This window comes from Mustelus asterias, chromosome 15, assembly GCF_964213995.1.
Source record: "Mustelus asterias chromosome 15, sMusAst1.hap1.1, whole genome shotgun sequence".
Classification (NCBI taxonomy): Eukaryota; Metazoa; Chordata; class Chondrichthyes; order Carcharhiniformes; family Triakidae; genus Mustelus; species Mustelus asterias.
In genome coordinates this window covers 36996222-37022269 of record NC_135815.1, presented here as the reverse complement: position 1 = coordinate 37022269, position 26048 = coordinate 36996222, and the positions used below count along the sequence as shown (strand labels likewise).

The 26048-nt window shown below is 41.2% G+C and overlaps 1 protein-coding gene across 4 annotated transcripts in view; it reads left to right on the top strand.

Annotated features, from left to right (window-relative positions):
* Positions 1 to 26048, top strand: part of spata17 (spermatogenesis associated 17) — a 301239-nt gene that overhangs the window by 132502 nt on the left and 142689 nt on the right. For 2 of the 4 annotated variants that reach the window (XM_078229776.1, XM_078229779.1), the window contains exon 9: positions 15942 to 16074. In XM_078229776.1, the coding sequence (XP_078085902.1) occupies positions 15942 to 16074 (133 nt within the window). Of the gene's footprint in view, positions 1 to 993; positions 1518 to 15941; positions 17443 to 26048 lie in introns of those variants that run through there. The other 2 variants (XM_078229778.1, XM_078229780.1) reach the window with 2 other exon arrangements.

Below are 26048 nucleotides of genomic sequence, written 5' to 3'. Positions count from 1 at the left end.
GTGCTCCCTCAGTAGCACAATGAGTTGTCAGCCTAGATTATGTGCTCAAGCCTCTGGAAATCAGAAACTTGAACTGGGCAAAGAATAGGCGAAGATCAGTCGGGACTGATCTCTGCCAAATTTCACACATCATTACATCCCGTCGGCAACCATTTTCAGATGTAATGAGTCTAAAATTGCCCCCTATAACTCAAACAACAGTATGACCTAAGATAACTGAACACAAAGACAGTAGTAATAGTAACATAATTATTTATCTGACATTCTAACAATTTTTCTTTACAGGTGATAGACTGAGGCACTTATGTTTCAATTCAGTCGAGGTTACGTACTTTAGAGTCTACATAGATGCTTTGTGATGCTTACTGTGGTGAATTGCTTACACTATATGGAGTGTCAGAGACCAAGAGTGATATATTTGGGATTTTTGACAGAGGTTGGCTGATCTCATTTCACTGGAAGCTCTTAACAGCTATTTGGAAGAGGTGACCTTTGTCACCAACTCCTGGGTTGGATTCAAACCTCTGCCTTTATGTATGAAGAACAGTGTCAGACTGCTTTCCTAGGGTACTGCACCAAGCAATCCACTAGAGGAAAAACATACTGTTTTAAATAGAGCTGAAAAGAAAGAAAGATGGACTGTTCCGATTTGAACAGGATGGCAACTGCTACCAGAGCAGCCGGCTCACAGCATCAGTTCCATATATTCTGGGACATTGGGGCCACATTAATTTTTGGTGATGTCTGTCCCATGTGCAAATTAGCATTCCTAGCACTGTAATCTGTCTTGTGTGAATGCTGTTTTCCTCATGAGTATTTGTACACCTATACACTTCTCTGATTTTAAAAAGGCAATGCTCAACTTCCATGAGGTTTTAAATTTATTTTGCTTTATTTCTAAGATGCCGACTGAAATGGAAATTTTATTGAGAAAATTAAAGTAATCTTCTATTATCAAAGCATATTTATTAATTAATATTTGTATCATTCCAGAATTACGTAATCTGATGGGGTCCACCAATACCATCCTGACTTGGAACTACATTGCCTTTCCTTCTCTGTCACTGGGGCAAAATCCTGCAACTTCCTTCCTAACAGCACTGTGGATGTATCTACACTGGATAAACTGCAGTGGTTCAAAATTGTGGTTCACCTTCTCAAGGGCAATTAGAGAGGGGCAATAAATGCTGACCCTTGCCAGAAATGTGTACATCCCTAGAAATAACATATATATTTTTTAAAAGGCTATAAATACACAATTTAAAGTGTAGAATCAAAATATCTCATGACCAATACCTTTCTCCAAAATTGAGTTTAAAAAACTGACAAATTAAACTTTACTTCTGTTTTGAAATACAGTAAGTCATTCTGCAGTTAAAATAATTTTGTGATAGCAAAATAAAATCAAACTAGGTAAAGTGAATTATTGAGATAGCATTTATTGCTTTTTAAACCAATGACCTATGAATGTTTATGATATTGTTTTTCTATGTGTAAAGTGGAACTGCTGAACTACTCTTTTGAAATAAGTTGTTTTCCTTTATTATGAAGCAAGTGAAAATAGGATTTAAATTATAGCCGTTATGTAAAATTTACACTTTTAGGAAAATAACAAAATAAAGTAGAAGTGGGGAAAGATGTATATTAGATATTCGATTAGAATCATAATCTACTTAATACTGGAACAATGGTACACAGCAGTGGCCTGTGTTTTACATAAGGTATTACTTAGATTGGAAACATGCTGATATTGTAACCATGGAAACAAACCAATTTTATCTAGCTTACAGGCGGAAGCAGGAGGTAAAAGGCCGCTATTTGCCAACTCATGCTGAGGAGAGAAGAAAATATCCAAATATAAGAAGCAATGGTGTCTATTTCCAATGGTTTCCATATTATATATTTCTAGGTTCTGTTAATGACTACGTTGCGTGACTTAGAACGCTGATGACAACATTCTCTCACTAAAACCGAATTATTGTATGAGCATATCAAGAATTATTCATTTTAAAGAAGAGCAATTATTATATTTTTACTTTTTAAAAATTCATTTACAAGATGTGGGCATCACTAGCTAGGCTAGCATTTATTGCCCATCCTTTATTGCCCTTGAGAAGGTGCTGGAGATTTGCCTTCTTGAACCACTGCAGTTCTTGTGGTGTAGGTATGTCTACAGTGCTGTTAGGATGGGAATTCCAGGATGTTGACCCAGCGACAGTGAAGGAACAGTGATATATTTTCAAGTATATATTCCCATACATTACTCCTATCCAATCCATTCTCTTTGTTTAATAAAATAACAAAATAATTTATTTTAAGACCATCAGGTTATTCTTGTCAGTGTTAACTGTTTTCATATTAATTCACCTATCAATATTACCCAAGTTCCTGGGTAATTCAAAAAAGACACAAGGCTTGAACATATGTTTTGGATTATGCAGGCGCGGAGCTTGGGGAGCCAATAGTTCTCTGTTGCTTTTTCCATGGCAATACCTTGGCCAATCAGAGTCAACTTGCCAACCAATCAGCACCCCTTTCTCCTGTAGTATAAATTGTTGCGAATGTTTGAAATTTGACATTCACGTGTTTGTCCTGATGAGTACAAGATAAAAAGCTTCAGCAATATATCTCAGTTCCGTACAACTAAGCTACTGTCACTTACATTTTGTTTGCAAATATTTTTAGCAATGAACTTTTATTATCAGCCTTATACTGAGTGTGACTTAAAACTGTAGGAAATCTAAATACAGCCAAAGGTCTGTCACCAAACATCACTCGAGCAACGTCCTCATAAATTTTATTACCACCCATTGTTTGATGTCTACAATTGCATATTTTGTCTGATAAATTTATTTTGTTTAACAATATTATTCTTACATTTATGTTGAGAGTGCATTAAAATTGGTCACTATTAGAGCATTGTGCATAGAATGCAAATGATAGTTATACACAATCATGATTTGCGCATATCATCCACAGAGTGTGTGGTTTTTTTTAATCTTTCAGTGGACTTCAAAATAGTTCCTTTTTCCCAGAAATTTCTATTTCGAAGGCCATGGCTTGTAATGCTAGAAAACCGATTCACTAGAAAACTCTCAAAATCAGTATTTGAATGAAGATTTTAGTGGCATATTGATACATAAATCATTTAAAATCTTATTTCTTTTGCTTTTTAAGTAACAAATATGTATAAGATGACCTGAAGCTTCTGTACATTGCAGAAACTGATGGGTTGTTGATTTTGCATGTGCTCTATAGCTTATTCTTGAAACCTGTTCCAGGTAAAACATTTAAAGTAACATTGCTGAGAACAAACAAATTGCTGACAATGCAGGAATTTCAGAAAGTGTTCAAAGCACATATTAAGGGTGGGATTCTCTGATCTCGTCCATGGCTGCCCCACTGTCAGTGAGAATGGAGAATGTGGCGTTCAGCCAAAACTCCATTAACTGCAGCGGCACTGGAGAGTTCCAGACATGGACAACGTCAGAGCTTTTCAGTGATGGTCATGCAGCTGATGTTGCATAAATCTAGTTTTGGCAACTTCATGGATTGAGTAACTTTGTATAAAGGCAATGATAGTGTTACATGCCTAATTGTTCAATGTGTTTATTTCCTTTTAAAATAAGTGAGTTATCTGAGTAGCTTGTTCTTCCAAGGCATCAGGTCATACCTGCACGAGTTTGTAATGCGAACGCCACCACCTGAAAATTCCCCTCTAAGCCACACACCATCCTGACTTGAAACTATATTGCTGTTCATTCAATATCGCTGGGTAAAAATTCTGGAACTCCTCCCTAACAGGACTGTGCACCTATACCACCTGGACTGCAGTGGTTCAGGAAGGCAGCTCACCACCATATTCTCACGGATTGTTGGCCTGGGCAACAAATGCTGGCCTAGCCAGTGACATCCACATCTTGTGAAAGAATAAAAAAAATGATGGTTAATAAATGTTACACTATACATACAATATGCCTTTTTAAAGGGCATGTTCGATACCATTTTACTTTTAACATTTCATTAACAATTTAAAGATAAATTGGAATACTGGACAAACAAACATACCATACAATTCCTCTTCTTTCAAATAGGAATTCTTTAATTGGGTAATCTATTTACCTATATAAAAACATTTCTAGCACTAAACTAGAAATTAACTAAGAATTTTAACAAATTAATACAGCTGAAGATTAATCTGATTTGGTTTAGAAACAAACATTTTGTGAGAAATAATCACAGGTCTTCTTCATTCTAGCAGTAAGTAAAAGCATTTCTGACTATAAACTGAAATAACTTTCATTGAACACCAATGCATGGAATCAAACTTCTGACTTTCTAAGGTGACCAACCCAGTTTTGATTTTAAAATGTGAAACAAGTTTAGTTTTGCAGTTGTGAGCCTGCGAAATATCTTCTTCCAGCATCAACATCAGCATCGGCAAGCCCAATGGTATTTAGAACTCCTCTGACACTCCACCTTTTCATGTTGGTTAAATCTGTTTATAGAATACCCCCAACTAAGTGTCTAGGGTGTAATTTGCAAAATCAACATACACTTTAATTAACATTTGGCAGCCTTCCTAGAAGTCTATTGTTTACACAATTACCACACCTTTATGTCATAACCCTTCTGTTAAATTCTTCACTTAATTTAGAATTTTTTATGAAATAATTGCTCTCTGTTTGGGGCTGTTGGGCATTTGCTATACTATTAGTTCTTTATGATATTGCAACAGTTAATTAAGTCATTGATTTTTCCATTCACATTCCCTTTAATTTCCTCTTTACTAAGTTTTACAGGTTTATGTTTAAGATGAGTAATTGCTCCAAAAAGCCACTTTCACTTGCGATTTTGATAGTAATGTCGAGTATCAAAATCTATATCTGAAAAGTTGTGCCTTTGTGATTTACATATTGATTGTCCAATAATCTTTAATCTCCTTTGTCATTGAGATAATTTTTCGACTTTCTTGTTCTTTTGTTTTTGCAAACTACAATTCTTACGACTCTTTCAGCAGTCCTAATAAATAGAGAATACACAGGAGGGACAATGAAATAGCCAGTTTATTCCACGAGTGAGAAAGACCTAATAACTCATGAATGACAAAGTCGCCAGTGAGTTATTAAAGGTCTTCTCATGGGCCCATTGCATTCGTCACTGTCGTATGGGCAGCCTGTGAAATGGGGTCAGGCTGTTGGTGGGTGTGAAAGTGCAACTGCAGTCACTCATCCCACCCACATTGAAATTGGCAGCTCTAGTGGGGTATCAGGAGTGGCATTCTGATGACAACAACAACTTGCATTTATATAGCACCTTCAATGTAGTAAAATGTCCCATAGTGCTTTTAAATATATTTTAAATATAAATATTGTAAATGAAGTTTTAAATTGGCAATTTGTTGACATTGGCATTGCAATGTTATTAAAACTGCTGTCACTAACAGCAAAGTAAGGATGTTTTCTTTAAAGCATTTTGAGTGCGAATATTCAAAACGCATGAAATAACAAGCTGGGTTACCTGTACTCATAGAATCCTACAGTGTAGAAGGAGGCCATTCGGCCCATTGAGTCTGCACCCATCACAATCCCACCCAGTAATATGTCTGTGGGGAAAAAAGGATGAAAATTAAAAATTACATTTGAAAAATAAGAAAAAGGGCATGATCTTACTGGTGCTTCACACCGCACTCCCTCTGCAATGAGGTCCGAGAATTTGGCACCCAGCCATCCGTTCACTGCAGTGGGATGGGAAATTCCCGCCAGCGTGAATGGGGGTTACATTCCAGCCAAAATGTTTTTATGAAATAATAGACTAAGATATTGATTCTACAAGTGTTTACACCGAACATCCAGCAGATTTCATCCAACAATTCACTGAATTAGCTTTTTCCACTCAATTAATTCAATACATAATTTAAATCCCATAAATATGAAATACCAATATCTAAATGCACACAAAATAATTACACTCAAAATCATCATTTGATTAGAAAGTGTTTCTTTTCAAAACAAATTTACTTCCATTTGCTTTAGTTTACTTGGTTTGACTTCATTAGATTTGCATTTTTTTACCGTGGTCAGGATATTTTTAAAAGCAGTGTTACCCTTCCCTGAAGAGTCAGTGGGAAACACATGCCCAACTATTTTGACTGCCCTGCAACCATTTCATACTCAAATGTGAATTGGCTGCAGGCGGGACTTCTGCCCTTCACTTGGGTGGAAGCCCCTCCAATCTGACTGGCAGGACTCCAGTCTCTGCAGCAACAGAGGCTGCAGTGGACAGAAGAGGAACATCCTTGTAGACATCAGGGCCTATGTCCTGAGACTGGATGGCAAGGAAGTTTTTGAGGTCCCAGGAAGGGGAGGGTTGGGAAAGTTTACGGTGGTGGCAAGTGGGGTGCTGGGGGACAGGTGCAGGGAGGGACATTCAGTGGCCACCAGACCTTAAGGAACGGAAGGGAGGAGGGAGGCGATGGGGGCGGGGTGTCTGAAGGAGGCTGCTGATGGAGTCCCCCCCCACCACACCCCTCCGCCCAAACCCTTGCAATGCTTCCCACCTGAAGCTTGAGCCCAATCATTTTCAGACTTCTCCCACACACCAGGACATCCTCTCACCAGCCAAAAAGTTAAGGCTGGATGGAAAACGATCCATAGGTGTCCAATATTTGGCCACCCAAGGGCCTGAAATGGGGAAAGGCCTTTCCAAGGCCATCTGAGGCCTTGCTCATCCAGCGTAAAATTGCTGCGAAGTCAGGGTGGACAGGAACCCAGAGGAAACCTGCTCCTTCTATTTCATGCTCATCTTCCCCCCCCATCTGCCTAAAAGCCCACTGATGGGGCAGCATGAAATCAGGCCTACATAATATCTGCTAATCATCCTCTACATCCTCAATGTCACTCTCAAATTCCTCAGGATCCCCTATATCTACATATTTTTCCTCAATTTTTGTTCATTCTCTGACTATTTCATCATTAGTGTCAAAGCAAAAATATCTGTCACATCACTCTCTTCATTTTCAGTGTCACTGTCTGCATTTTGAGCGTTTGTTGAAACACATATGGCGAGATTCTCCGTCCTCCCAGCCATGGGCGGCACGGTAGCACAGTGGTTAGCACTGCTGCTTCACAGCTCCAGGGACCTGGGTTCGATTCCCGGCTTGGGTCACTGTCTGTGTGGAGTTTGCACGTTCTCCTCGTGTCTGCGTGGGATTCCTCCGGGTGCTCCGGTTTCCTCCCACAGTCCAAAGATGTGCGGGTTAGGTTGATTGGCCATGCTAAAATTGCCCCTTAGTGTCCTGAGATGGGTAGGTTAGAGGTTAGATGTGCAGGTAAATGTGTAGGGATATGGGGGTAGGGCCTGGGTGGGATTGTGGTCGGTGCAGACTCGATGGGCCGAATGGCTTGTTTCTGCACTGTAGGGTTTCTATGATTCTATGTGTTTCCCGCTGGCGGGAGGTGGTGCGTTGTTTGCTAGTGGCGGGATTCTCTGGGAATGGGAATTCTCATTGACGTCGCCCCACGCTGGTGGGAAACCCATGGGCAGGAATGCGCTGCCAGCGGGACCAGAGAATCCCGCCAGCGTGAACAGCCGGAAAATTCCAGCCTTAATACTTTATGACGGACCACAATTGAAGTTCTTCCTTCTTGAGCCAATATAAAGAGATTTTTTTGACAATCCTACTCGGCTGTTACATTTTCTGAAGTTTTTTGTAAAGGGTTTTGATTTTGTTGTTGTTCCCACAAGAAGAACATTCATTAGGTCAGGTAGCTCACTTTAGAGTGGCAATCAGGACTATTTGTGCAATACACAGGCTCTTTTTTCTCCACTCTTTTGCACCACAATATTCACATACCTCTGATCTACTGCCAATATCATATTCTAGGTCTGGCTCATAATTATGAGGCTGATAATAGATGAAAGCTTCCTTAAACAGTCTTGACCTCCTACTTGCGTTCTGTTGCTCTTTGTCAACTTCTTACCTTCTGCTGTAGCCTCTTTATCTTCCCTTTCTCTAATTGCCGCCTGTCACCTTCTGTCAACTTCTTTCATTTTTGCTCCAGTCTCTTCACCTTCTCTGTTTCTGCGTACTGTCTGTGGCTTTCCCTTACCAAATATCTAGTGCCTGAGAACAGCTTACACGAAACAAATGAAATGAGGGAAAAAAAAGCAAGTTAAATTTGAAAGAAAGTCAGCGATTTATGATGTGAATTTGCCACATTCTTTTTTGCAATGTATGGTTAAGGATGATTAAAGCATGTTTAAGTTATGGTGTCAGCGGACACAGTGTAGGCAGGGCCATGGGATCCTCTGCTAGGAGACCAAAGCTTCCTCCAGTGGGGGTGATTAGATGGCACCTCCCATAGGACATGCCCCTTGGTCCAAGGTAACTTCCCATCAAGTTTGGTTAAGATTGGCTGAGGCTCAGAGACGTTTGGCAACAAATAAACAGGCAGATAGGCTGCCCCCCCTCCCCCCCCCCCCCCCCCCCCCCCCACACACACACACACACACATACCTCCAACACCCACACTCATGCCCTGATTTCAGAAGAGACTCATAAAACCACTTGCTAAAAATCAGGTTCTGCCTCACTACCTCACCTCATACCACAGCAATTACCGGCAGGGGTTTTCCAGGCTGCTGGAATGAAAGCATGTTTAGGGGCAAGAAAGTGACTTTGTGTCAGGATCCTGACATAGATTCCCTCCTTTCAGCTTTCCCTGGGACAGCATTGAAGGTGAGCGGGGAACCCTCTTTGATCTCCCCTATTAAATAATTAAGAGTTTGAGAGTTTGTTAAGGAGCCAATTGCCAAGCCACTTAGTTGTGAATCCTGGACTTTCCAGACATGAAACCTGTTTCCCAAGCCTTCAACAACTTAGCCTGGCCACAGAGGTGACTGCACAGTGAGAAACCATCAAACTGCGATGGGCTCCAGCCATGATCATTGAGAGGCTGCTATTCAAAGCACTTCTTCTCTCAGTGTATACCATCATTGCTTAGGTGGTGATTGCCCGACTTGTTAGAAAGCATTTGTTCTGTCAAGTACGTCATTCACCTTCAGCTGTACTTGCTGGCTGCCAGCCTTTACCACAGCATGTGAGCAGCTTCTACAGCTCTACCTTTCACCTCTGCTGAGGCTCAAGAGCAGAAGCCACACCATCACCGACTGATCCAGCACCAGCAACACCACCACCAGCAGCACCAACTGCCTTTCAGCCACATGCTCCTATCAAGCAGTGGGAATGGACACACAGATCCAGTTGGCAGGAGATGAGACTCCTGATAGAGGGTACATCAGCAGAGGATGAGCTTTGCTCAAATATCCTGAGCACCCATGCCTCAGGAAGCTCATCTCATGCCAGGTTGTTGCCTCCTGAAACAAGACCTTTGCTGGGTATCAAAGAAGTACAAAATCATTATGATAACTGTCAGAAACATTCAAATTCCTTAAGAAATTTAGAAATAAGTACAGAATGAACTGTATGTGCAGAAAAATAATATGAGAATATTCAAGAACTCAGAGGAGAATGCTGTGTTCAAGGGTTCTCAGACTTTATACTTCCCAGAAACTCATTCTGCAGACCTCCTGTAACAATAGTGTTTTTTTCTGTATTAAAATCAGTTATACTATTAAACCTATTGTGGTGATTGTCCCTTTAAGGGCAACACAACAGAAGAGGGTCACCTGGCTTCAGGGACCAGTTGGGACTGAGAGTGGGTATTCACCCCAGAGTGTGGAGTCCTACCTTAGGCAGATGACATCTAGAAGGCATGTAGAAGATATGTAAGGATTTTGGCATCCAGCAGGCTGCTCCAGTGTAGCTGGAGGGGGTGGGCTGTCGGCCTCTGCACAGTGAATAAATACCCTTTGTGTTCCCGATAAAGTCTGGAATGGGCATTCGTTACATTGGGAATGAGGATGGAGTGGACTATGAGGACACTGCCTATGGCCCAAGACTTGAGAGTGGTGAGATGTTGAAATACTGCCAAATCCTGAGGGACAGTCGCAGAGCAAACCTGAATCAGCCGCTACAGCCAGAAGTTTAGAAATACATAGAAAAAATGATGAAGAGAAAATAACCCTCAGAAGCATGAGTTGTGATTTTGTGTTTAAGGAAAAGTGGAACTTCCATTTTTTTTTTAAAGAAAGGACAAAGCATTGCTGCAAGTTTGTTTTCTTAAAAAAGAAGCAAAGATAATGCAGAGCAATGTTTTGAGTGAAAGATTTTTTAAAAATGCCCCAGGGAGTTGTAGCTTGGTCTCCAGTGCACAGGAAAGAGGAGAGGCTGAGATTGCCGGGCTCCCGATCCAAGCAGAGTCTATGGCGGGGCGGGGGGACCAGGTCTCGGGTAGTTGTCCCTGCACTGAGCACTACTGTGTCTGCACACATCAAAATTTTCTCCACTCAATGACTGTCATGTGTTCTTTAACATCATTGATGAATTGTAGGTACAGTTGTTGCAGGCAGCACAGTTCTAAAGTTTTGGGGAGAAAGCAAGTCCCCAACCTGTTTGAAAGGGAGAAGTTAAAGAGTTAAAATAAAGCTCCCGAATGGATAGCTCTGGATCTTGCAGTGAAAGTAACAAAAGGAAAAGTACATCAAAAGAAGAAGAAAAGAAGGGACCCTCCAGACAGCCAAAAGAAAAAAACTGCAGAGATCACTGGGAGAGTTTCCTATCAATACAAAGGAGAGGTTTTGGAAGTTTCAAAAAAGAACAGCAGCATGTTCACGCCAATAGTTCAAAAGCATGGGAAAACTCAGAGAACCAGCAGCTGCAGGCAGCAGTAAAAAAAATGACAGTCTTAAAGAAGTAATACATTTAAAGAGGTAATGCATTTAATGCAGCAACCACAAGGAAGAACAGAGGGGAAAGGATAGGAAAATTGGAGAAGACTCCAAATAGAAGGCAACTCTCAAAAAAACTCCATAAGCAACATAAGACCTCAGGGAAGAGATGGCAAAGTACCGCAGAGGAGGCAATAAAGACCTCAGGGAGGAGGCAACGGAAGGCACTGGAAGGGGGTGCTGAAAGGCCCCATAAGGAGGGCAATGACAAAAGACATTAAATGACTAAATGAGTACAAAAAACCCAGAAGGAGGGCAACAAAAGACACTAAATGTCTAAATGATGGACAACGAGATAATTACAGAATGGGAACAAGTCAACACTTGGTTAGAGACAGATCTGATGAAGCCAAATGAGGTTTAGCTGGAATTAAGACAAGTTGAAATGAAGATTTCATTTGTGAAATGTATTTTTCCAGTAAGAACATAATGGACTACCTTGAAGGAAACACCAAAATTATAAATCCAGGAACTATTGGATCGACTCAATTTGTGATTGTCCAACTGATGTGTTTAATGTTTAGTTAGAATTTGGGCTTGTGTAACTTAGTTTTGAAAATTGTATAGAAGAGTTAAAGGGGAAGGGATGTGGTGATTGTCCCTTTATAGCAGAAGAGGGTCAGCTGGCTTGAGGGACAAATTTGGACCGAGAGTGGGTAATCATCCCAGGAAATGGAGTCTTACCTTAGACAGAAGACATCTAGAAGGCATATAGAAGACATGTAGGGACTAGGGCAGCTGGCCTCTGTACAATTTTTCCTTGTGAATAATACCCTTTGTGTTCCTGACAAAGTCTGGAATGTGCATTCATTACATCTATATATTTATTGTTATTGTAGAATCCCTACAGTGCAGAAGGAGGCCACAGAGCCCATCGATTCTGCACCTACTCTCTGACAGAGTATCTTACTCAGGCCCTCTGCCCTCTACACATCACCCCACACATTTACCATGGCTAATCCGTCTAACCTACTCATCTTGGGGCACTAAGAGGTGATTTACCATGGCCAATTCACCTATTGTACTACTTAACAGCAGCAAGAAGTTTTATATTGTTATCTTTGACAAACACATGGGCAGGTTATGATTACTGTTCATTCTGACTCAATATTTTGTTTTCTTTGTTGTGTTTGCAAAAAAGTAGTTTTGTATAAGTAGGCTGTACTAAACTGAACCAATATTTCCAGTGTTGCAGAAGAAGCAGTGCTGTATTCATACAATATATTTATACCAAAATGTCACTAGCAGTATTGCACTGAACTTAATCCTAAAGAAATTAGAGCCATAGAACTATAAAATCCTTACAACACAGAAAGAGGCCATTTGGCCCATCCAACAGGAAGCAGAGAGTTGGAATAACTGGGTGCTTTTCTGGTTGGCAGGTGGTGACTAGTGGCGTGCTGCAGGGATCGGTACTGGGGCCTCAACTGTTTACTATTTACATAGATGACCTGGAGAAGGGGACTGAGTGTAGGGTAACAAAGTTTGCTGACGACACGAAGATAAGTGGGAAAGTGAATTGCGTGGAGGAAGCGGAAGGTCTGCAGAGAGATTTAGATAGGCTGAGTGAGTGGGCGAGGATCTGGCAGATGGAGTATAACGTTGGCAAATGTGAGGTTATTCACTTTGGAAGAAATAATAGCAAATTGGATTATTATTTAAATGGAAAAAAATTACAACCTGCTACTGTGCAAAGGGACCTGGGAGTCCTTGTGCAGGAGTCGCAAAAACTCAGTCTGCAGGTACAACAGGTGATCAAGAAGGCAAATGGGATGTTGGCATTTATCGCGAGGGGGATGGAATATAAAAGCAGAGAAGTCTTGCTGCATCTGTACAAGGCATTGGTGAGGCCGCAGCTGGAATACTGTGTGCAGTTTTGGTCCCCTTATTTGCGAAAGGATATATTGGCCTTGGAGGGAGTGCAGAGAAGGTTCACCAGGTTGATACCGGAGATGAGGGGTGTAGATTATGAGGAGAGATTGAGCAGATTAGGTTTGTACTCGTTGGAGTTTAGAAGGCTGAGGGGTGATCTTATAGAGGCATATAAGATAATGAAGGAGCTGGATAGGGTAGAAGTGGAGAGATTCTTTCCACTTAGAAAGGAAACCAGAACTAGAGGGCACAGCCTCAAAATAAAGGGGGGTCAGTTTAGGACAGAGTTGAGGAGGAACTTCTTCTCTCAGAGGCTGGTGAATCTCTGGAATTCTCTGCCCACTGAAGTGGTGGAGGCTACCTCGTTGAATATGTTTAAGTCATGGATAGATGGATTTCTGATCGGTAGGGGAATTAAGGGTTATGGGGAGCAGGCGGGTAAGTGGAACTGATTCACTTCAGATCAGCCATGATCTTATTGAATGGCGGGGCAGGCTCGAGGGGCTAGATGGCCTACTCCTGCTCCTATTTCTTATGTTCTTATGAGTCGGCACCAGCTCAGTGAAAGAGCAACACAGCCAGGCCCTGCCCTCTGCCCAATCCCTGTAGCCCCATGCATTAATCCACCTAATGTACACATCTTGGGACACAAAGGGGCAATTTACCATGGGCAATCCACCTAAGCTGCAAATCTTTGGACTGTGGGAGGAAACTGGAGCACCCAGAAGAAACCCACGCAGACACTGGGAGAACATGCAAACACCACACAGTCACCCACGGCAGGAATCGAATCTGGGTCCCTGGCGCTGTGAGGTAGCAGTGCTAACCACTGTGCCACCGTGAAATGTCAATGACTTCTTCCAAAACTTTGGTGGGACAAGGGTTAGTTTCAATGTTCTCACTAAGAGGATTTGTAGCCCACAGGTGTACAGCAGCTTATTCAGCCATGCATTCTGGAAAATCAGTATCATTTAGCCGGGAGTTTTCTCCTGAGACTGGCGCTGACAAACATGGTTGTTAGAATACAATGTCTGACCAGAGAGCATTCCTTAGTCCTAATCTTCTTCACAATAAAAAAAACCTCAAACTTTTGTATTTTTGTGTTTAAGAGAAGACATAGAAAAATACAAAGTTAATCTATGGATTTGAGTTGGCAGATGAGGCTTGCTACATTAATTTGTCTTCACACCATCAAGTTTAGGCAGGGTTAATATGCAAAATCAATGTGCCAACTCCCAGGATCTGGAATACATTGTCACCCCGACCCAGGAGAGGGGTAGTAGAAAATCCAGCGGCACGATCTTACCGCCCATTCACGCCACGCTCCCACTGCAGCGAAGTGGGGAATTTGGCGACAAGCCAAATCTCCATTCACTACGACGGGATGAGAAAATCCCACAGGCGGGAATGGTCGGAAAATTCTGGCTTAGGTCTTTTGTTGCGCATCAAGCCCACAACAGCAATTAACTGCTAACAAGTTTGATATTCCAAGTTTAAAGTTTATTTATTAGTGTCACAAGTAGGCTTACATTAACACTGCAATGAAGTTACTGTGAAAATCCCTTAGCTGCCACACTCCGGCGCCTGTTCGGGTACACTGAGGGAGAATTTAGCATGGCCAACGCACCTAACCAGCACGTCATTCGGACTGTGGGATGAAACCAGAGCACTCAGAGGAAACCAACACAGACATGGAAAGAACATGGAGACTCCGCACAGACCCAAGCCAGGAATCGAACCCAGGCCACTGGCGCTGTGAGGCAGCAGTGCTAACCACTGTGTCAGCGTGCCACCAGTTAACATTCCCGTGAATTTCTTTCAAACTCAATCATGCAGAGATCTATTTGCGTTTGGAACAGAAATAAGTGATTTTATTTGCATTGGAAAGATGGCTCTCAGCACCCCATGGATACCCAGTTTTAAGTTGCTAAATCTGTTTGAAATCTATCCCATTTAACAGTGTTAATGCCACATAACATGTTTGGTATCTTCAGTATGAAAATGGGACTTTGTCTCGACAAGGACTGTGCAGTGGTCACTCCTACTGATACTATCATAGACAGATGTATCTGCGACATGTCGATTGCTGAGGACAAGGTCTTGCAGACGTTTTCCTCTTGTTGGTTCTCTCCCCAAGAGGAGAAAACAATAAGAAAGGTATCACTACTTACCTGAACTGGTCTTGTAAACCTTAAAATTGTATTAAAGGTGCCTGCATTGGTGATTTTTACTGGGATTTGAACATTTTGAACTGTTTTTTTCCTTCTTGGTCACCGCTTGCTGCAGATTTAGCTATGTCCTTTAGGATTCAGCCAGCTCGGTCAGTAGTGGTGCTACTGAGCCACTCTTGGTGATGGACTTCGAAGTCTCCCACCCAGAGTACATTCTGTGGCTTTGCCATCCTCAGTGGTTTCTCTAAGTGGTGTTCAGTGTGGAGGAGTACTGATTCATCAGCTGAGGGTGAGTGGTCAGTGATAATCAGCAGGAGATTTCCTTGTCCATGTTTGATCTGATGTCATGAAACGTCATTGGAGTCAGAGGTGATGTTGAGAACTCCTTGTAACTCCCTTCCAACTAAATACCACTGTGCCATCACCTCTGGTGGGTCTGTCTTGTCGGTGGGACAGGACATATCCAGGGATGGTGATGGTGGTGTCTGGGACATGTCATACTCTCAGACCTTGCAGACAACATCAAGCTTTTGCTTCTCTAGCCTGTGAGACAGCTCTCCCAATTTTGACACAAGCCCCAGATGTTTGTAAGGAAGACTTTGCAGGGTCAAAAGGGCTGTCATTGTTTCTGGTGCCAAGGTCAATGCTGGATGATCCATTCAGTTTCATTCATCTGTGCAGACCTTGGAGCAGTTTGATACAACTGAGTGACGTGTTAGGCCAGGACAAAGGGCATTTAAGAGTCAACCACATTGCTGTGGATATGAAGTCGCATGTCAGCTGACCATTAGATCTAGTAAGGCACATAAAAGAAGCACATAATGATTTTCCTTTCCTTGTGTAGGTATATCTGATAATTCAGTGAGCAATCAAACCCATATCCCACCATTATTTGGATCAATGGATTAGTGCCCCAACATTTTGGTCAATTTGCCATCTTCAAGAAGTAATATCGCCTACTACTTCCTATTGAAAATACTATGAGAGATTTTAGCTCTGAATGTTTTACATGCTTTCAAAACTTATTTTTTCACATATTCTGTTTAGATTCCTGCCATTCAGCAAAACAAATAAGTACAAAACCTACGAACCACTTCTCCATACTACCACCAAATATGAGCCTCTCGCCTATGGAACTAAGCACTTTCGAGCAACTGAAGACATGCCAAACAAGAATAAGGTAGGCAAGCAACAAAATAACGCAGCACAGCTGCTGTTTCTTGCATCTCAGCAATCTCACAGGAACTGCCTATGGGTTTCTCAACATCCAAAATCATCAATAAAAGTGTAAATTGTTGTTTGTTTGTATACCCATGTAACATTTTAAAATCTGTGAATGGTTTTGTGCTATTATCTATTCAGGGCTTTAATTAAGAATTGTTATGAATTTGCAAAATGCATTGCTTTGAAAGCACGAGAAAAAGGAAAGGCTGAGATCTTGAAGGTGAGTTTATTGATTGACAATATTTCATCTGAAATAAACACTAATGATATCTATCAATTCGTGACCTGATTGGAACAAATGGACAAAATGGCTTCTCAGGGAAAGAAAACAAATTTTGTGTGTGCAATTTACAGCTAATTTTTTAATACTCATTTTCGATATATCAAAGGAATACCAGCTGATTAAAGTGCACGTGTGTTCCTTTCAGTCACTGCATCGTCATTATTTACTAGCGGGAATGAGATTTCTCAAGCAGTTAAATTTATCCTCAACCAGCATTCATGACATATATTGGAATCATATAACACAAAACCTTAGAAGATTGGCACAAAAAGATGAGGTATGTCCTTTTGTTGCCCAAGACCTTTAAGTTCCTGATAAACAGCATTTCAAGAAAACATGACGAGGGTGACAATTTTCCATTTCTGTGTGGGGAAAAATGAGCACTGGACTTGCATATTTTGCATGAGTATTTCAGTGCCCAATGTCTGCCAAGAATGTACTTGAAGCCATTTGAGTTGTTATTTTTTAAAATCAACTTTGCTCACCTGTTTATTTGCGTCTACTTTTCTTGTTAAAAACTTACGCACAGATCAAAATACAAATGCAAGTGCATACCTTGACACAACTTTGACCACTAAACCTCATGGTTGTTAAGCAGCTCATCATTTTACCTTATCTGACTCAGTTTAAGTTGAGCCAAAGCTACCTTATTTCACAAATTCCAGAAGCCATTACACCTGTGATCCACAATATTCGTACAGATAAGCAGCTGCTTGGATTCTTTAGAGGTTAGAACAACGAATGAGCTGCAGTAATACTTTGCATCTTGTAAAATCTATTCCAGTGGTTACATTAAGCAAGCACCATAACCTTACAACTGAATGATTTACATATAAACATGGGGAGGTGGATGGAAGATTCAGAAAAAATTATAATAATGTTGATTATTGCTGGTAAAATTCCATAAATGTATTCAGTAATTCAAATTAATTTGTGAGAATCATTGTTTAGTTCACATGTCTGCAAGTATAATCTTGTTAACATTATCCTACTTATTACAATTAAAATTTAAAAATGTTGAAACAATACATTTGTGAATACAAATAAGTTATATAATTTGAATTAATTTATTATTGTCATATGTATTAGTATACAGTGAAAAGTATTGCGCGCTATACAGACAAAGCATACCATTCATAGAGAAGGAAACGAGAAAGCGCGGAATGCAGCGTTACAGTCATAGCTAGGGTGTAGAGAAAGATCAACTTAATGCAAGGTAGGTCCATTCAAAAATCTGATGGCAGCAACAGAGAAGAAGCTGTTCTTGAGTCGGTTGTTACGTGACCTCAGACTTTTGTATCTTTTTCACGACGGAAGAAGGTGGAAGAGAGAATTTTCAGGGTACGTGGGGTCCACGCACATGAAAACATGAATGTTACAAGTTAGTCAGTTGTGCACTAAAACCATTGAATTTGTTGTATTTAAACCCTTAATATGACAAGTGACTAATTCAATTTGCAGCATCTCAAGCTACATATTATTCTCATGTTTCGAAGATGATTCTTTTTAGAATAGTTAAGTCAAATTGTATTTCTACAGATTTTATTTATTGCTGCTGCTAACTTCACCTCTTTGCTTCCAGCTTTGGCTCTGAATATCTAGACCTGGAATTAAAGTGCAGAGGGCAGTGACATCAATAAATAAATCTGCAGTCATAGTGTGGTTACCTCACCAAAATTGCAAAGTTCTTAAAATGATTGTGTCTCAAAGGCGATACTGTATCATCAGCAAATTTTCATATTAAACCCTAAAAATGTTAAAAAGTAATAGCAGGGTAGCGCAGGTTTAAAGATTTCAATTAATCACTCACGAAGGAAAGATCATTAAAACAAATCAGTAGGAAACTATCTTACATTATGTAGAACATAAAGTCAACTTTTCTTCCTCAATAGTTGTAAAATAGAGTGGGAAGTAGAACAGATCATGGATTTAATGTTGCAAAACCCTGGTGCAGAAACATGGGTGCAACTGTGACTGTTTGCCCATTGCAACTGATGATTGAAACTGCTGTCAGTGGCATCCTGACAGTAATGAACATTCGGCTTAACGACCGTGATTATGATTATCATAATTGATGTGCAAGTGCAATGTGCAGGGATCATTACAGCTGAACTTTACAGCTGTGAAGCAAGCTTTGGTTATGGATAATTGTACTTTTACATGTTGATTGGGATGAAATATGCTTTCAACAGACAACTTTGCATTATTCTTCAAGGCCTGTCCATCTTTTAATTGTTCGCATCGTCCAGGCAAAACCGCTGCCATAAAACTCTGATTTTGACTGGCCAACTCTGAGCACTTTAATGTGCTCCTTCGGATCTGGAAGATGGTGCACAATGGGAATGCAATCTTTTGTCCTTCATCCACCATAGCAGAGTTATCTTGAACTTTAGATGATGGTCCTATATGGAAACTGTCACCATGTCAGTGCACCTAATTTGCAGGCTGCTCACATTAAATTGTACCTCATGCATGCTAGAAGATTACGGTATCATGTGTAAATTAATTGCTTTGTCTGCCTTACATTATTGTTGCCTCAGATGCATTTATTGAAAAGAATGTTTGCAAAGCTTTCTCGATGGATACAAACCAGCTTTTATAGACAAATTTTGCTACGATTCCTTTGGGAAAACCATAAACCTAAATAATCAATTTTACCTCAAAAGAAGAAATTCCCAACAAGGTTCCACTTCTTATGGCTATCACTTTAATACGTCTCAGAGCCAACACAAATTAAACATTGCAACAGGCAAATGATACCTCAAATAAAAAGGAAAATTTCACTTTAAGTAGTCAATACAACAAAAATACATCTTACACAACCACAAGAATTCTCCTTCAGCGTATATGACATTACGTAGCCACACAGTTTCAAAATATGCTGTTCTTTATTCAGTAAGAAGTTTAACAACACCAGGTTAAAGTCCAACAGGTTTATTTGGTAGCAAAAGCCACACAAGCTTTCGGAGCCCCAGCCCCTTCTTCAGGTGAGTGGGAATTCTGTTCACAAACAGGGCATACAAAGACACAGACTCAATTTACATGAATAATGGTTGGAATGCAAATACTTACAGCTAATCAAGTCTTTAAGATACAAACAATGTGAGTGGAGAGAGCATCGAGACAGGCTGAAGAGATGTGTATTGTCTCCAGACAGGACAGCCAGTGAAACTCTGCAGGTCTAGGCAGGCTGTGGGGATTACAAATAGTGTGACATGAACCCAATATCCCGGTTGAGGCCGTCCTCGTGTGCGGAACTTGGCTATCAGTTTACACACCGTCGTGTGTCGTGAAGGCCGCCTTGGAGAACGCTTACCTGAATATCAGAGGCCGAATGCCCGTGACCGCTGAAGTGCTCCCCAACAGGAAGAGAACAGTCTTGCCTGGTGATTGTCGAGCGGATTGTCGAGTGGGACACACGACGGCGCAGAGTCACTGAGCAGAAACTGATAGCCAATCCCCACAGCCTGCCTGGACCTGCAGAGTTTCACTAGCTGTCCTGTCTGGAGACAATACACAACCATTATTCATGTAAATTGAGTTTGTGTCTTTATATGCCCTGTTTGTGAACAGAATTCCCACTCACCTGAAGAAGGGGCTTGGGGCTCCGAAAGCTTGTGTGGCTTTTGCTACCAAATAAACCTGTTGGACTTTAACCTGGTGTTGTTAAACTTCTCACTGTGTTTACCCCAGTCCAACGTCGGCATCTCCACATCGTTCTTTATTCACGCAGGATAGTTGCAGAGTCCTATCCGACAATAATTTTCACATCTGAGTTTCACAAGTACATTTATCATCAGCAAGGCACACTTCTAGGAACGCTCTCTCCCTCATGATGGTGTAGCTTCCCAGTTTCTTTTCAACCAACTAATAATGTCCCAATTCGTGGTTGGGTCACTGCTCGGGAAACACCTAGCTCTTTAGCATATCCAAGTTATTCACACAACCTCCCAGGTTTTAACCTTTTTTATTAACAGGCCCACACATTGCCTCCAAGAGCTCCTACCTTTTCTGCAAAACAGAAAAACTGAACTTCCCAGAGAGTGATTTTCTTCTTTTCCTCACAAGAATTTGCTTTCTTCCTCTTCCTATCGCTGTCTGCTTTCCCTTTGTGGCTGCAACTTGTTCCTCTGGTTGTAGCTCTCCTTTGGGTGTGCAGTTTTTTTTTGTCTTTTCTTCTTTCTCTTGCAATTTAAAGATGAAAAGTTCAGCTACAGTTCACCATCGCTGGACCATCACAGTTGGATGTGGTGATCTTGGCATTGCACTGATCTGGGCTCACATCAACCTCCTCACAAACATTACACAACTTTGCTCCCTTCCTTTGGTTGAGGGTTGACACTGGACCCACACCTCCTCGTTGTTCCTACACACTGGCTGCCTTGAAGCACTCCTGCTCAGGTGAATGCTGTCCCTTTAAGATCCTCATGGCTAAATGTACTTGTGAAACTCAGAGGTGAAAATTATTGTCAGATAGGACTCTGCAACTATCCTGCATAATATTTGCTGCAAATATATAGGGCTATGTTGAGATCACATCTGGAGTACTATGTACCGCTTGGGTTTGAGTACATTGGGTTTGCATGTTACTCACCTTGCGATGCCTCAGAAGGTCATTGAAATGCTTCCGGTACTCTAACCACATTCCAGTTACTCTGACCATCTTTGACGACTGTCAGCCATCTATCCTTTGTTTGCCTGGCAGGCCTCGTCCTGCCATTCTCCTGAAAGAAAATGTTCCACCTGGCTTTCACTACCTCTGGCATGACCTTCAGGGGGGTATTGCTGAAGTAGGGACCGTCCTACCACTTAAAACAGCCCTTTCTAATGCTGTGAAAATCTGTTCACTCGGGGCTGACACTCTCGGGCTGATGTGTTGCCCTTTGAATGGGACATGTCACTTCCAGCTCTTATCTCCTGGTTATACATAATTAGGCGTATAGAATGGAGGTGTCCCACTGTTTAGTCACCTCCATCAAAAGGCTGACATGTGTCGCACTCTGACCTCCAGCAGGCTGAAGAACTGGAAATGGACCTGATGTAGGAGTTTGATAGTCTCAGCAAAATCCACCCCATGAACACAAATTTTAAACTCTTCAACCAGGGGCAGCAGCCAATCAACATCTAACCTGTCAGGCCCTCATACTTTTAATGAGATCACCTTTTGTTCTTCTAAAATCCAGAGAAATTCGATACATTCTATTAATCTGTCCTCATAGCCCTTTAATGCCAGCAACCAATCTTTGTGGCATGCCCTACAAGAAAAATATATCCTTTCTTAGGTAATGGGACCAAAGCGGTACACAGTACTCCAGATGTGATCTCACCATAGCCCTATATATTTACAGAGAACCTTCCTTGCTCTTATATGCTACCCCCTTGCAATACATGCCAACATATTGTAACACTACTGTGCCTTTAAGAAATTTATTTTAAGCATGTTCTCTGCAGTTATAAGCAGGCCTGTTTTTTTTTTTGATTTTGGCACTGAACTGTCTGAGTCAATGTGCTTTTATTGTTGATAAAGCCATTTAATGGGCCTTTTGTTTATTTTTAACCTGGGCCTAATGCAGTGTTCTGGAGTTTATGAGCCTTTTTGAATTGTCGATTTGTGATTATTTGGCAGATCAGATGCCTTTGGATAGTTATTTTTCCAGGAGAAATCCAAAAGGTCTTTTAGTTTCAGTTTGGCAGAAGCTATTTGGACTGCAGGCTCGATGCAATGTTTTTGTCTCTCTCCCTGATATTGGAAATTCTGTTGGCTGGTTAGAAGCTGTAGGCAAATAGTGTCTCTGTCTCTCTGTTTTCAACTTAGCATCCAAAGGAGTAATCCCCAGCAGGGGTTGGAAAGCTGCAAAATATAGCATCACGTGAGCATATTTATTTTCTGTGCTAAACCTAGAATGTTTGTAAGGTACTTGTGCTGGAACAGTGTTCTGAGTTGTTAAGGTTTCAACAATATCATCGTTGTTTTTTTCTTGTTTGTAATTGGTAAAAGTCATTGATAAATTGTTTTATTTTATGTTAACTGCATTCTTAAATAAACTTTGTTTGATAAAAGCTCCCTGGTGGATCACTTGAATCATACCTGGGATGAAACATCTTATGCTTACCTGTGCCAAATTCAAAGTACAAAATTTATGGTCCAGGCTAACTTCATAAAACATCTTGGAGTTTCTGACCTGGATTATAACAATACGGGCCGAATTCTCCGGCCGTTCATGCCCCACTGCCGCTGACAGCAAGGACGGAGAATTTGGCACTTAGCCAAATCACCATTCGTTGCAGTGCAACAGGAGAATCCTGCTGGCTTGATTGGTTGGAGAATCTCGCCCGTGATTTGCTTTCAATACCTTACAGATTAACTGTATCTGCTTCATGTACCAGGGCTTCCAAATCACTCTCTTTGTAACTAATGAACCCTATTGGTTACTACTGAACAAATGTGATGTGGACTCTGGTTTCTCAAATTTACTTGTCATAACCAGTACCCCACAATCCTTTTAATTTTCGTAAACAGAAGATATTGCATAAGTTTTGTTGCAAAACATACAAAGCTCGAATAAATGATTACAACATGGGTAATTTTCTGAAGACTTACCAGTTGAACCAGTCACCTTAAAAATAAAAAATAACACTGGTCTTCACTTCAATCATAATTCTAGCTGTTACAACTGTAAATAGTATTTACTCGGAGATATGCTTTAGGTGCTTTCCAGCAACACATATTGAAATAATCACATTTGCAAGGCCCCTTCATGGAATACTGATCAAGTTGAGAGCAATGATTTAGTAAGACAAAGTTGTTTTATATACCAAACTGCAGTCCAACAATTAAAAGCTGATTGGCATTTTTATCTAGTAAACCTAAAGTCTCCTCTGATTAATCAGAGATTGTGTGAAAAGTTAACATCTTTGTAGGTGTAATTATGGACAATTGCTTCAAATTCTTTCTAAAATGATGCTATTCATTGAAGTGTTATTTATACAGGGAAGACATATATAAAAGTCATTTTCTTATTGTGATATGATTCGACACAATGTCATTCAAAGGGGAATTTCACAGTAACTTCATTGCAGTGTTAATGTAAGCCTTACTTGTGACTAACCAGGATGCTGCCTGGTTTGGAGGGTAGGTCTTATGAGGAAAGGTTGAGGGAGCTAGGGCTGTTCTCTTTGGAGTGGAGGAGGCTGAGGGGAGACTTAATAGAGGTTTATAAAATGATGAAGGGGATAGATAGAGTGAACGTTCAAAGACTATTTCCTCGGGTGGATGGAGCTATTACAAGGGGGCATAACTATAGGGTTCATGGTGGGAGATATAGGAAGGATATCAGAGGTAGGTTCTTTACGCAGAGAGTGGTTGGGGTGTGGAATGGACTGCCTGCAGTGATAGTGGAGTCAGTCACTTTAGGAACATTTAAGCGGTTATTGGATAGGCACATGGAGCACACCAGGATGATAGGGAGTGGGATAGCTTGATCTTGGTTTCAGATAAAGCTCGGCACAACATCGTGGGCCGAAGGGCCTGTTCTGTGCTGTACTGTTCTATGTTCTAAGTGCACATCAATGAGGCTTGACTGCGATAACCTCACCTTGGAATCACTCATTATCCAGACTCAGGTATTAAAAACAACCACTTGGGTGAGGTTGCAGTTGATCCCGAGGTGTGCACGAAACCGCAGCTCAATATGATTGACTGGCTTCAAGAGAAGACGGCTATCTTTATGAAGTGTTTTTCCACCAAAGTAAACTTTAACTTTTAACTTTTCTATGGGCAAAGAGTAACAACATCATGATCAATGATAAACATTTAAAACAACCTTTTGTCAAAATAGCCCACCAAGCCTTGTATTGTTCTGCAATGTTGTCCTAACCATTGGCAGTGCCTGGGAATCTTCAAACATTTGACACAAGTCAGCAGGTTAGAGTAAAAATCTATGGATCGGATTTTACGTCCTATCCCATGGTAAATTTGGTGGCAGGGTCATTTAATTGGACAGGAGGATGGTGGATGTGGACTCCACCAACTTCTTACCTCTATCTTAATTCAGTTGGGGTCAGGAAGGCAGGTGGACACCTTCCTGCCCACCAGCGGTGGTGGTGGGGTTGGGGGGATAGGTATTGGATGGGGGGTTCCCTCATTCAAAGGCACTCATTACCTGCTTGAGGTACCAGAAGAAGGGTGAGAGTTGTCCCTCACCCATTACTGTCAACCCTCTTTCCTTGAGACCCCTTTTCCGCCATCATTCACCTGTGACCTGAATCCCCTCTGAATCCGAGGTCTTGGGTGGATGTAGTTCCAGCAGCATCCACTACCCCCCCTGTGGCGCTGCTGAATCTGGAAGAGCTGGCTGGTTGCCTCAACAGATCAGGCCTCTTCCCCCAGGGTTCTTGATCCTGGCGGATGGGGTGGGGGGGAGGGGGGGAGGCCTGCCGCTAGCCTGTTAAGTACCTGAATGATACAGGATAAGATGGGCCATCCCAAAAAGGGGCGACGTCGGAGTCTTGCCTGCTGTCACTTGGAACCCCCATTGCCTCCACAAGATTAATCCATCCTATGGGTTTGACTCATGTTACACTTGCAAATAGCCAGCAATGCGTATTAAACAATGACTAAATATGTGGAGAAAGATAAAAACAAAATGCTCGACAAACTTGATGGATTTCTTATGAAGAAGTGACAAATAGGGTGGATGGGGAAATGTAGTGGGTGTGGAGTACATGATCTTTCAGCCTTTGCCAAGGTTCAACGCAGGATATTATTAAGGAAAATTAAAGGATATAAAATTGGGGGAGGGCAGCAAATTGGATTTTTTTGGAAAAGTTTAGAAGAAAGTAAACAGAAAGTATAAGTTAAGGACAGTTTCTCAGCAGTTGTAAATGGGTACAGGTGCCCTATGGGAAGGATTCTGTTCTGGGACTGTGTACATCAATGATTTGGACATAAGGCTAGAAAAAGTATGGTTCAATTTATGGGAGGCAGAAAATAATTCACAAGACCAAATGAAACCGCAAGGAAATTGGGATAAGGTGGGGGACTGGGTAAAACGGTGGTAGCTGGAATTAAATGTTCGTAAATGTGAGATGGTACACTAGTTAAAAAAGATAATATTTTGAATAGGGGAAGGCTGGTTGTTGGGGAAGACTGAGGGAATTGGGAACTTTGGTTTGCGAGATCTTACTAACAGCACCTCAAGTGGATACAACCGTAAAAAATCGAATGGAATTTCGAGTTTTATGGCACAACGTATAGAATATAAAAGTTAAGATGCAATCACAAATCTACATAATACCTTAGTAAGATCACAGTTAGAATATTGTGTGTTTTAATGGAGCTCCACATGATAAGATGAATGTTGAACCAGCAGAGAGGTTATAGCACAGATTCACTAGCCTGCTGTCTGAGGAATTCCATATACAAAGATAGACTTTAAAAATTGAAGCTTCGTAGATGAGATTATTAAGTGATTTGAAAGAAGTTTTTTTTTCTAGGATAGATTTTTTTGTGTCCTTGCCCTATGCTATATGCATGCATCAGAAAATCACTCGCTCTGAAGTGCAGTTGAGGCTCAGAGGGTGGAATTTAATCTGGCCCACAGGTGCAGGTTTCAAGGTGTGGTACCCTCAAGTCAGGAGGGAAGGCA